The 12,591-nt window shown below is 42.0% G+C and overlaps 1 protein-coding gene across 1 annotated transcript in view; it reads left to right on the top strand.

Moving 5' to 3' along the window:
- The first annotated feature begins 1,371 nt into the window (after positions 1-1,371).
- Positions 1,372-12,591, top strand: part of KDM1A (lysine demethylase 1A) — a 35,915-nt gene continuing 24,695 nt past the window's right edge. Inside the window, exons 1-2 of the mRNA XM_083750707.1 lie at positions 1,372-1,746; positions 6,116-6,281. Coding sequence (XP_083606833.1) covers positions 1,387-1,746; positions 6,116-6,281 — 526 coding nt within the window. The 5' untranslated portion in view covers positions 1,372-1,386. The remainder of the gene's footprint in view (positions 1,747-6,115; positions 6,282-12,591) is intronic.

Raw genomic sequence — 12,591 nt, 5'->3', positions numbered from 1 at the left:
CCTGCATACTGCTGGATAAAATGCAAAGCTGCATTCTGGTTGTTGTGTGCAATGGTGCTGTGATAATAGGCATGTACTAAACATGTATATTTAGGTTTTAATTATATGCTTAATTTAATTGCATTAAACATTAGACATTTATTTTTCTTCCTATTCTGCAGTTACTAGTCTGGCCTTTGACACTGGCCTATGCAGCAGGGGCATAGCCAATAGCAGATCACACACTTATAGCTTCCTTAACTATGAACTCTGAAATTTGAGATCCCTTCCAAACTGGTGATACATCAAACCTGGATTCCTAGTTAATGCCACTCAAAATCCAACTTTCTCCAGTTGACTCCAAACCGTTGCCAAGTGTTTTGCAGCATTTTGTAACACAAACCCCAAGATTTGCAGCACCCCAAAAAGTGTGCTACTACTGACTTTCAGGAAGGGGGCCTAATAGTCTCATCCTATCCAACACTTGGATTCATCCACTGATGATTCCAGTGACTACAATACAGAGCACTGATGAAAGCAAGGATAAACAGTCCCAGAGCAAACAATTCAATTACGGTAATTTAAATTGGTTTTAAGCCTTCCTGATTTTGACATTTTCCAAATGTGTGTTGTTGTTTTTTTAAGGGAGAGGGAGAGAATTATTCTGTTTTAATTTATTATTACACTACATGTAATCATTTTATGTTTTATATATGCTGTAAACCAGAATGGCTGGGGAAACCCAGCCAGATGAGCGGGGCATTATTATTATTATCAATAATAATAATAATAATAAAACCTGGGCTTTTCCCCAAATGGGGGCTCCAGGCGGCTTACAGGTAAAAATAGGAAGGGACGCTTGGCAAATCCACACCGTGATCAGCTCCCGCCCGGAAACCAATGTCCCCACTGTGGAAGGACGTGTGGATCCATAATTGGCCTCCACAGTCACTTACGGACTCATTGTTCAAACCGTGTTTATGGAAGACAATCTTCCTCGGCTACGAATGGCCGCCAAAGAAGAGAAGGTAAAAATATGAACCGCTAATAACATTGGGGGGAGGGAGAAACGTAGCCAGGATTAAAAATACATTCATATATAAAACCTATTAAAATCATGCCAATACTATTAATCAATCACATATTAATGGAGAGCCCCATTCTAGGTGAGGGCGGCTGTCCCAGCGGCACGTGCTACGGCGGCCGATACGGGACCAAAAACGGTTCGCTGGTCAAGAACACCGCCCCCTTCCTCCCCTGGGAATCGCGCGTTCGTAGGAAGGGGGCGGGGCGTCGCGGGCAGTGACGTCGCGCCGCCGCCAGGGGCGGAGCTTCTCTGCGCGTTCGCTCCCTCGCGCGCGCGGGGGCCGCCTTTGTCCCGCGGCCTGACTCGGCTCGTCTGAGGGGATGCTGTCTGCGGGGAAGAAAGCGGCCGCGGCGGAGGCTCCGGTAGGCGGCGGCGCAGGCGGCCCGGCGGGCGATGGCTCTGCCGAAGCCCCGGCGCCCCCTCCGCCGCCCCCACCCCCGCCGCCTCCGCCCCCCCCTCCGCCGGCCCTGTCGGGCTCCCTGGGCTCCTCGGAGGGCGGCGGCTCGGGGCCCTCGGAGCGCACGCCCCGCAAGAAGGAGCCTCCGCGCGCCTCGCCGCCGGGGGGCTTGTCCGAGCCGTCTCCCCCCGCGGGGCCGGGGGGGCCCGTCGGGGGCTCCGAGACCACCAGCATCGCCGAGACCCCCGAGGGCCGCAGGACCAGCCGCCGGAAGCGGCCCAAGGTGGGTGCTCTTGCCCCGGCTGCTGCTCCCGACCACCGGGGCCTTGCCTACCCGGGGCGGCGGAATGGCTGGCTTGGCTGGGCCGGGCGTCGTCTCACACGAACCGGTTTGTGAGGAAATCTATTCCTAAAACGGTGGAGGTTCAAAAAAGCGGCTTCGGGCTCCCGGAGCCGGTTAGTGGTTTTTATTTTTATTATTTTGGCTGCACGTTATTGCAGAAACCGAGCGGTTGCTTCCTGCAATGAGAAACGTAAAGGCCGGGCAGGCCTGTAAATTCCAGTTCGATGGGTGGCCTTCAGCCAGTGAGGATGTTTCTCAGCCTGACCTACTTCCCAGGGTTGCTGTGGGGCCGAAATGGGAGCGGGGAGCGCGCCTTTTAACCACACGGGTCATTTGGGGGGAAAGCGGGGAGTGAAACAACAACGAGAATAATCGCAATAAGTAGAAGGTTGGCATTGTAGTCTTTCCCCGGTAAGTGTTGGATTCCTCCTTATTGGCGGAGTCCAAACAAAAAAATTCCAAAGTGAGATCTCAACACCTAAAGTGGTACAGCCCACTCTTAAGGATTTAAGGGGGCGGGCTATGGTATTGTGGCACACCGTGAAGAATGGCAGTTCTTGTGGCACAGGTTTGTATAGATTAAAGCTCATATCATCAGATGCAGCTGGGATCTGGTTAACGAAACAGGCCACAAACAGTCTACAGGGCTTGCTTGTGGGGGTTGTGTGTGCTGGATTGCTACCCCTCTGGTATCTCTTGGGCATATACTACCGTTTGCTGTATGTATATTGATTATCCGTTATTGTTAATTAGATTTTTTATTCCAAAACGGTACACAAGGTTGATGTGACGTCGGAGAGTAGCTAGAGCCTATGTTGCAAGGCACTAATGAATGTCATTTATTGTTTGCTTCTTAATGTGTAGGCTAGACTGCTACCTTCGTTTTCAGAAGCAGATTTAATAGTGTGCAATGCAGTAAATGCCCCAAAGCCATCTTAATAAGGAAGGGAAATAGATCCTAACAAAATCAATGTTTTTTTCTTTTGGCTCTTGCTTTTCTAACACAAAGAGTCCTTTGTGATCAAATAAAGCTTTGAAATGTGTTTTGATATGTGTATATTTGTATGATGTAGATGCACAGGGATGATGTTGAATATAGCTTTGGAGAGCATCATATATTTAACAATTAGGCATTGATTTCATTATGTGATCATCAAGACTTGAGGGTTCTACTTTCTTTAATACAGGGAAATGCTTGTAATACAAGGAAGTATATAACACATGGCTTGACTAGTTTTTAGCATTGATTAATTTGGGCCCTATTTCATTCTGAGTTCTCTGCATGGCTTACAAATAGGAATGCTTTTTTGAAATGAGGGCTTACAGTTAGATCTGTTGGTCCTTTTTAGTTTACTTGTAAAACTTATAAAGAATTATTATTTAATTTACTTGAATCAGTTTGTACAGTATAGTGGGCGCAGGACTTGAATTTTGGGAGGGCTTTGAAAACATAAATTATGCTGTCTTTCTCCCAATGCTTCCTTATTGATGGCTAGCAGCAGCTGCATAGGAGTTGGAGCTGCACTTGTGAGGCTCAAGAATGCTTTCCATCCCTTCCTGGAATCCTATGACTGCAGGATTTCATATATAATGTGTAGCCTACTTTAGTTTGAGTTTATGTGACTTAGGTTGCTACAGAACCTGTACAGATCCATATAAGAAAAAGCTTCAAAACACATTATAATGTACATAGACTGTACATAACATGAAATCAAAAGCTAACTCATTTTTATGGCACAAAGCTTTTGTGGATTAGAATCCAATTCATCCAATTTTGTGAAGTGCTATTCTCAGGTGTGTTGGGGATGCTAAACAGAATAAATATACCAAATAAATTTAAAAAAATACAGACACAGAAAATTCAGTTAAATATGTATAATAATGATAAAAATAAATAATTTAGTATTATTTATACCCCGCCCATCTGGCTGGGTTTCCCCAACCACTCTGGGCGGCTTCCAACAAAACATTAAAAATACAATAAAACATCAGACATTAAAAACTTCTCTAAGCAGAGCTGCCTTCAGATATCTTCTAAAAGTCAGATAGTTGTTATAGTTGTTTATTTCCTTGACCTCTGGTGGGAGGGACAACCACACAACTTTTATGCAGACTATTTTGGTTTAAAATTTGCTCATGTATGTGAGGTAGGAAGTGGTAAAAATAATATGTCACTCAGGGTTCAAAATTAGCAGGGTGTTATTTTTTTTAAATAATTTTTTATTGATTTTCCAACATAAATTAAGAACAAAACAACACACACATGAACAAACAAAACATATAAACATGTATAATTTCAAGACCTCTTTTTCGTAATCCTTACTTCCCAGACTTCCCCTTACCTCCCCTTTTCTGCATCCCTGTTTTAAAATTTCTTCAACAACCCCTCACACCAATTAATTAATTACTTATTTTCTTTTTTAGCTTCTTCTCATACTTAATCAATTACAGCCGTAATTCTATATTTTCCTTTCTCTTGACATTTTAGCACTCATTAATTTTACAACAATTCTTAAGATATACTTTAAATTTCTTCCAATCTTCTTCCACCGTCTCTTTTTCTTGGTCACGGAAATTAGCAGGGTGTTAGGCGCATTTTGCGCCTGAAGATTTTCCATTTACGAGCACCTAAAAAAGCCTGGGTGGCATTTTTCGCACCTGGCTGACACCCAAGGATTACTGAAATGTATGTACTTTGAAGCTTTGAAGTATATGTTAAGGATACACAATATGTTAAATTTAACAATAAAGAGTGGAGTGTTTTGAAAACTAAAGTATGGTACTGATATTTTTTACAGTATTGTAAACACCAAATTAAACATATTAACAATTTCTGTTAAAATGTGATATTAAGAATTTGCCACTTATGTGAATTATTTTCATGATTATCAAAATAATAAATAAAAAGTGTTGCCGACCCCTTCCCCCCAAATGGCGACTAGACATTCCGTTTTGGTGCCCACAACCCAGATCCCAGGAACCATTTGACTGCTAGCTTTTCTATCCCACTTCTGTTACTTCCCAGTATATGTATGCTACTATTATACACAATTTAAAAATGAATTATGCTTTATCACCTATACAGATGTCTACTATTTGTGTCAATTGTCACATGTGAAACCTGATAAATGTAGCAGCTTAAGGGGAAACTGAAGGCAGGCTAGATTCTTTTCTAAGGTGGGATGTGTGTGTGATGCAGGACACAGTTCATATTGTATGTAAAAATGCTGTATACCAGGCATAGGCAAACTCTGCCCTCCAGATGTTTTGGGACTACAAATTCCCATTATCCCTAGCTAACAGGACCAGTGGTCAGGTATAATGGGAGTTGTAGTCCTAAAACACCTGGGGGCCGAGTTTGCCTATGCCTGCTGTACACAACGCAGCACCATATGTTTTACTCCCCCAACTACTGCTCTCATTGGCTGAAGTGCCCCTCTAAGTATGGCAGTATAGCAGTGCCGTATTAGAGGGAGCTTTCTGTACCTGTGGCTTTTGAAGCAGACTGTATTTTCATTAGATTAGGTTATAAAAAAAGATTGTGCTAAATTAGCTGATAAATCTAGGGGGAGAACTTAGTGGTAGTTGAGAGAAAGCTCTTAGATTTTTATTTTTTGAAATGTTTGTTAATTTCCTTGAACAGTGATATTTATGGTGTGTATTGGTTATTTGTTGTGCTGCTACCATCTACGCTGAGAAGTATAACTGAGAAAGGTTTTTCAGTATTTTCTAAATATATTAATAACTGCCAGGAAACACTCACTAATTGCACTGTACACAAAAACTAAGTTACAGACTAATGTGGACAATGTTAGAGTGAAATATAGTGTACTTTGCATTGATTTATTTTTAATTTAAGTGGATGAAATGAGGCATTCAGTGGATAGTGGGTTAGTCATAGAAAAAGAGAATTGCAAATTTGTAGAGTGCAATAATGCGTTATGGCACTGTCTTCAGCTTGTGTGTCAGGACCCACTAGTAGGTTGCAGCCTGATCTAAGGTAGTTGCAACAGGAGCGCTACCACCATGCAAATATATAGTTAAAAAAAATGGGTCCCCAAATGTATGTTTGTATTAAAAGTCTTGGAAATGAAAAGGTTGACGAAGGTATAGACCCAAGATTCCCACAACCCCCATCATCTTTGGGGTTCAACAACATGAGGTCAACAGGTTCCTAACTTTTGCATTAAAGTGAACCCTTCAATTTACCCATGAGAATTCATTTTAAAAGTTTGTTATGTTAATCACTCTACTGTGCCAATTTGCTTGTTCTGTATTGATTGTATTTGGGGGGGCATTCTGCTTACAGGTAGAATATAGAGAAATGGATGAAAGCCTTGCTAATCTTTCTGAAGATGAGTATTACTCTGAAGAAGAAAGGAATGCTAAAGCAGAAAAAGAGAAAAAGCTGCCTCCTCCCCCTCCCCCTCCCCCTCCTGAGGAAGAGAATGAAAGTGAGCCAGAAGAGCCATCTGGTGAGTAAAGGGCCCCCATCCAGCAGAACAATGGTCTTGCACATTTGAAGGCCATATGGTTGCACAGACACTCCCCCTCCACTGAGTTTAGCTTAGATTAGCTATGGCATGAATGACTGAATGCCATGCAGAAAGTATGGGTGATAGGCCACACATGAGCAGCATTAATGTGATTCTGGAAAAATAGTATTTGGTTTGAACACGTATCTTCAGATTTATTAATCAACATTCCTAATAGAGTGACTTTACTGACTCCATTACTTCCTTACCTGGCCTTTTCTATGCTCACAATCATCTTTCTGTGGTCTGTTGAGAATCCCAGAAATTGGCTGATGAAATTTTCTAGCTTTGCTTTGCTAAATTGAGTCATTCTTATCACTCTTTTTTGTATTCTGGGTTTCCCCCTGTACATTTTAGCTACTTGGCAACACATTCAGTTGCCTTTAATCCTGTTAATAAAACTGGTTCTGCCTGGTCTAAAACTACTGTGAATCTTGATTTCTTAATAAAAGGGCCACTTTTATTTTTGTGTGAATCTTGTAGCTTTGTTCTGCCTTTATTAAATGTCAGAAGTGTAGCTTGAGGAGAGTAAAGAGTCTCGTTTATGTCCATCCCTAAAATACTGCCTCCAACTTGTAAGAATTAGTGGTTTGTGAGCCAAAGCTGCACCCTGGGGAAGTTCCTAGCTGGCTGACACAGAGTATGCCCTCTGTGTTTCTAAAGCTGCCTATGCCAAGCTTCAGTTGTAGGATGTTATGGTAGTATGAATGCGAAATGGCAATTGACATACCACCGTGTGCTTTTTGCGGTGAAGCAAATTGCATTCATTCTGCATAGCACACATCCTCACAGTTTGAGCAGGGGCTGACGAGAAGCCTAAGTGGAGCTGTAGCAACCCTTTAGCTATTGATCTCCTGGCTCTATTATTTGGGTTGAGGAGTAGGCATCAGCTGAGCGAACACAGCTTGTTTTAGGCCACTTAAGTAGGTTTCAGACAAAATATTTTCTAATTGAATTTGTGTAGGTAGACTTCATACTTGAAAGATCCATGCGCTTACTTTCCTTGTTACATGTCATTGTCATCTGTTGCAAAAGGGGAGAGATGTCCATCTCATGCAGAATGCAAGTCTTCTGCAATTGGATATTTTTGTCAATAATTTTCTCTGCCACAAGTTTTTCATAGCCCACATCTGCTAAGAGTTCAGCTTCATGGAGTAGATGCTAAGGACATTTCCTCTTCCTCTGGTGAAGAGGGAAGTGGATGTTTGTGCCTCTCGCTATGAGAATGGACTAGTCATACAAGGTGCAGCTTCCAATTGGCTGCAGGAGCTTCCTGCACTCAATTGGAAGCCGTGTTGGACATTTGGCTTCCAAAAAGTGTTCACAAACTGGAACACTCACTTCCGGCTTTGCGGTGTTCGGGAGCCATAACGTTCCAAGTCGCAAGGCATTCCTGAACCAAGGTACGACTGTATTTATGTTCAGTGCCTTTCTGCTGTCAGTTATAAACATAAATATTTTGGGTTTGATCCAACCTAAATTAGTTGAATTTTCTCACTGATTTCATATTAGTAATTACTTAATTTAGATTGACTTTGAGGGGTTTAGTGCAATGAATATTGTAAATAAATAACTTAGTTTGGCTCAAACCAATTATCTCAAATTTATGAGTATTTTCTCCCCACTTTAAGGCTCCATTCTTTCCCCATTATTCATTTTAGACATTTTGCCAGCTTTAGTCCAAAGTGCTACATGTCTGTACTACACTAGTTCACCTGTACATTTCTTCTTAGTGACCTATTTTGCCTCCTTTTTATAGCAGATAACTAGTCATGTGCCAGCCTAAAATGGTAAAATCTTCAACCTCACTGCTTTTCATACTGCCCTGGCATGCGTGCCACTCCTAAGCCAAACCATGTCCTAGTGAGAGTGTGCAGGCTCCCGAAGTGGAACTCACAGCTGCCTCCCTAGTTATTTTTCCTGACACGTTGCACTGAGCTAAGCCAAGGTCTGGTTTCACGTTTTGTTTGAACAGGCACTCATGGTTAAGTATTCTCTGGACCAGGGTTCCCCAAACTTGGGTTTCCAGACGTTTTTGGACTACAACTCCCATCATCCCTAGCTAGCAGGAACAGTGGTCAGGGATGATGGGAATTGTAGTCCAAAAACACCTGCAGACTCAAGTTTGGGAAACCCTGTCCTAAACTAACCATGAGGAAATAACAGACCTTGGCTACAAGTGGTTGTTAGTCTGGAGAGTGCTTAACTACAAGCCTAGGTGTGGACAACACACTAAACCAAACCTTGCCTTAGCTCATAGCAGCAAAAGGATTGGGAGCCAACAGGTTTGCATTAAGCCATAGCTTGGCTTAGTGTGTTGTGCAAACCCAGGCTATTGAGATAGGGACTTCTTTTTTGGCTCCTTTGTCAAGAACAGCCATCTTCTTTTGTTAATAGGAAAGCAAGATGTTGAAATTATTGAGCACTTCAGTGTTCTGCAGATAGGCAGGAGAGCCAGAATTAGAAAAGTGAGTTGTTTTGTATGGAACATAAATTTGCTTTGTGATTTACTGAGAGAAGTTGTTTCAAAATATCTGAATAAAACATTTTAAACTCTCCACCTGCATTCTTGTGGTTTTTGGAACTTGCCAGAAATAAATCAAAACTTTATATTCATTTAAATAAACTTTTTGAAATGTATATTTTATTTTTATTTTTTAAGACCCCAACATATTTTGTGTCATTTCCCTATGTGTGAACATGGTTTTAGAGAGAAACGTTACAAAACGTTTTTATTTTTTTGCCAGCAAAAAGTTAAACTCTATAGTTATAGTTCAAGCACATGCTTTTATATTTTCCTTGCCACAAAAATGGAACGCAAATGAAATATGTTGACTTTGAAGTGAGAGTACTCTTACAAGGTCGTTATGAAGTTAATGGTACAGAAAACTTTTGTTCAGAGATAGTTTGGTGGTAATAGATAGAGTGCCAGTCTAGGGCTGGGAGAGCTGGGTTCAGATTCTATGCTAGCTCCATGCAAAACACAGTTGGCTAGTCTATGGTTTAAGCATTGCTTCCTCTGCTCTTTCTTCACAGTAATGTCCCCTGTAATTTCACAGCTTTAGTCATCATTTCACATTGTGTATGCTCCAACATAAACTATAGATAAGACAACCCATTATTGAACTAGTTTGCACATTACAGCAAACCATTGTTAAACTGTGGTTTAAGAAGTCTGAGCATCATGATGGTGCATGCTACTTATTAATGCCTGCTTTGCTCCTCTGTTCCTGTCTTTGCTGCGCTGAGAGGAAAACAAAACAGAGGCTGGCTTTGCATTTTGTATGAATCCACTTGCTTTGTTTGTTTCCTCCAAAACATCATAGATGTTAAACCAAGAAAAACCTTGCCTTTTGCTCGTGGTTTGTTTGCAGAGAAGCAAATCATGAATATTAGTTTGCACATAATTCTAAGCTAGCCTCTAATTTGGTACAGCAAAGGCAGGAATGAGGAAGTGGGCACTAATGAACAACACACTACTCATTCTTTTGTAATCAGAGATTGAATTTAGTATACGCATGGTTACAAGGCAATGTGACATGTATTGGTGCGTTTATAATGCAAAATCATGTTTCATACTGGAAGTGGGGTTGGTTACACACGTGATCCTGAGGTCAGCTTCCAGTTTGCAAACAATGTCTTGCAAGGAACTAGCATTATGTCTGCTCAGAACCCAAGTGACTTTAGCCAGTGCTAGGAATTGGGATAGAAAAGTTTGGAGCCAAATGGCTTCTGGGACCTGGGTTGTGGGTGCCAGAATGTCTAGTCGCCACTGGGGGGTGGGGTGGTTGGCAACACACTTTATTATTTTGATAAGCATGAATTAATACGTAATTCACATAAGTGACACATTGGGAGGGTAAAATGTGGGGAAGACCGTAAGGATAAATAATGGGTTACCTAAAGGACATAAATTTAAACACACAGATTTGCTGTGTGTGTTTTTTTTAAATAAAATCCTTTTGGGTAAAACAAATGTTGATGAATTTCTCCATTATGACTGGAGAAATATGCTTGGCTAAGCAATTAAAAATCCTGTTTTACAACTCCAAATGCTTCATAGATATGTGTGCGATAGTATAGTTTGCTAAAAAGAAAACCTTTGCATTAAATGTGTTCTGTATTTCTGTGAAGCCCATTTTAATTGAGGGGCAGAGGAGAGTGTTGATTAGAATTGGAGTTTGCAGGAGGCACAAGGTGTGCCTCTGTTTTCATTTTTTTATGGTCTGTTTTCATTTTTTATGTCAGTAGTCAGTAACTATTGTGGCTGAGGAATCAGATTGAGTACCACTGTTAAGCAGGAAGCCAAATCCCAGGACTCTCCTACCTTCTGTGCTTCCTCTCTACCTTTGCATTCCTTTTTTGGTACATGTGTCTTTCACTGTGCTGCCCCTTCATGCTCATATGGAATTTTTCTTGCTATTACTTCATTGGCAACTAAAAAGGGCAAAATGGGGCGGGGGGGATAATATCTGTTCTTTTAAAATTCCAAGCATAATAAAGACACATGTCCATGTGGCCCTTGTATTTTATTGTGATCCCCTCTTCTGAAAAAGGGAGACTGAGAGCAAAAATGAAACAGTGCCAGGAGCAGGTCAGAAATAACTCACATGTCTTCAGTGAAGTTAACTCTTTAGTCATAGAAACAAGGCAGCTTAGGAGGTCAGGCCTAGAGAGCACAGCAACACTGGGTAGCTCAGTTGGTTAGAGCATGGTGCTGAAAATGCCAAGGATGCAGGTTTGATCCCCTTAAGGGACAGTTGCATATTCCTGCATTGCAAGGAGTTGGACTAGATGATTCTCAGGGTACCTTCCAGCTCTTGTGATTCTATGATTATCTTTCCTGATAGAACTTGCCCCTATCTGCAAGCACTGAAGGTCTCCTTCACACAGCTCCTTTTGTCTCCTCTTCCCCCAGTTCCTTTCCAAGCAATCTGAGGCTCCTTTGTCTTCAGCCTGGATTCCTAACCAGCCTGACTCATTGCTGCCCCTATGCCCCCCTCCTCTTCAGCCTCCTTTTTTGCCTCTTGTTCTGGACTGCTCTCTGCCACAGACTCTTCCTTCTCACTAAACCCTGTTAACTCTTCAGCTTCTGACACCTCCTCCTCCTAGTCTGTTCCCTCTGACTACCCAGCATTGTCCCACCACCAGTCCCCTGGCTCTGAGCCTTCTTCCCTTGTGGGTTTCCCAGCTGATGCCTCTCATCACTCCTCTGCATCCAGTCAGTCTATGACAGACAGGTGGTACCCCGGACTACTATTTGCTGGCCATTTAAACCTTGAATTTTTAGTAGTTCATCATTAGGATTCAATAAATCCTCTCACCTTCTCATCATACGTGAGTGCCTTTTTCCATCTAGTGAGCACCCATGCTTCAACTCAAAGCCCTGCTTTTCAGAAACTACTTTTCCCTTCCCACTTGTAGGTGCATTATCTCCTACAAGTTGAGCTTTTGTACTTTAAAATAATAAAAAGTGCCAACAGCATGTTGCTGCTGCTTTCTGCAAAAATCTGATAGGAATGGATAGATGTTTGTCAAAGAAACAAGACATAGTCCATTCCTCTTACCTTTTTGCAAGCAACAGGGAGAAGGTGCTGCTTTCTCCCAAATGCCAACCCACAGGGAGAAAGTCAACACTGGTTCTCTGCTGCCCCAAACATAGGAAGGAAAGGTGGTTTCACTCTGTGTTGGGGCTTTTGCAGAAAGCCCCACCTTTGCCTCTTTGTTGCCTCTTGTAAAAACCTAAGGGGAAGAGTGTAAAGTTGCCTTTTTCATTAACTGACCTCCATTGCAAAAAGAGCCAGCAGTTGCTTTCTCTTTCCCTTATTTTCTTCACAAAGAATGGGGGAAAGTGAGAAGTGGCTTCACACCTACAGATTGTGCTTTTGCAGAATATCCAAAGCATTGTCTTGCTGCTTCTGCCTCCTGGAAACTTGCAACAGAAAGCAAAGAAGTGAGATCTTGTCTTGGCAGAAGAGAAGGGGGGGTTTCTCTTGCTTCCTATTGAGCTTTTAGAGGTGCGTTCTGCTGGTGTTTTCTGCAAAACCACAGCTTGCAAGATGAAAACCTCTTCTTTCTCTACCCCCACCCCCAGTCAGTACAAAGAAAAGGCATGTTTTTTTTTCTCTTTTCCCCTTGTGCTTTTGGAGGAGGCAGCACTTGGGCTAATCAATACCCTTCTTTTCTCTGAGTTGAGGAAAAGAGGGTTCAATACAAACACAGTAATAGTAAGCAAGCCAAAACATGTCAC

This window comes from Podarcis gaigeae (assembly GCF_964106915.1).
Source record: "Podarcis gaigeae genome assembly, chromosome: 8".
NCBI lineage: Eukaryota > Metazoa > Chordata > Lepidosauria > Squamata > Lacertidae > Podarcis > Podarcis gaigeae.
Note: the sequence above shows the minus strand (reverse complement) of the source record. Positions and strands in the feature narration are given on the sequence as shown.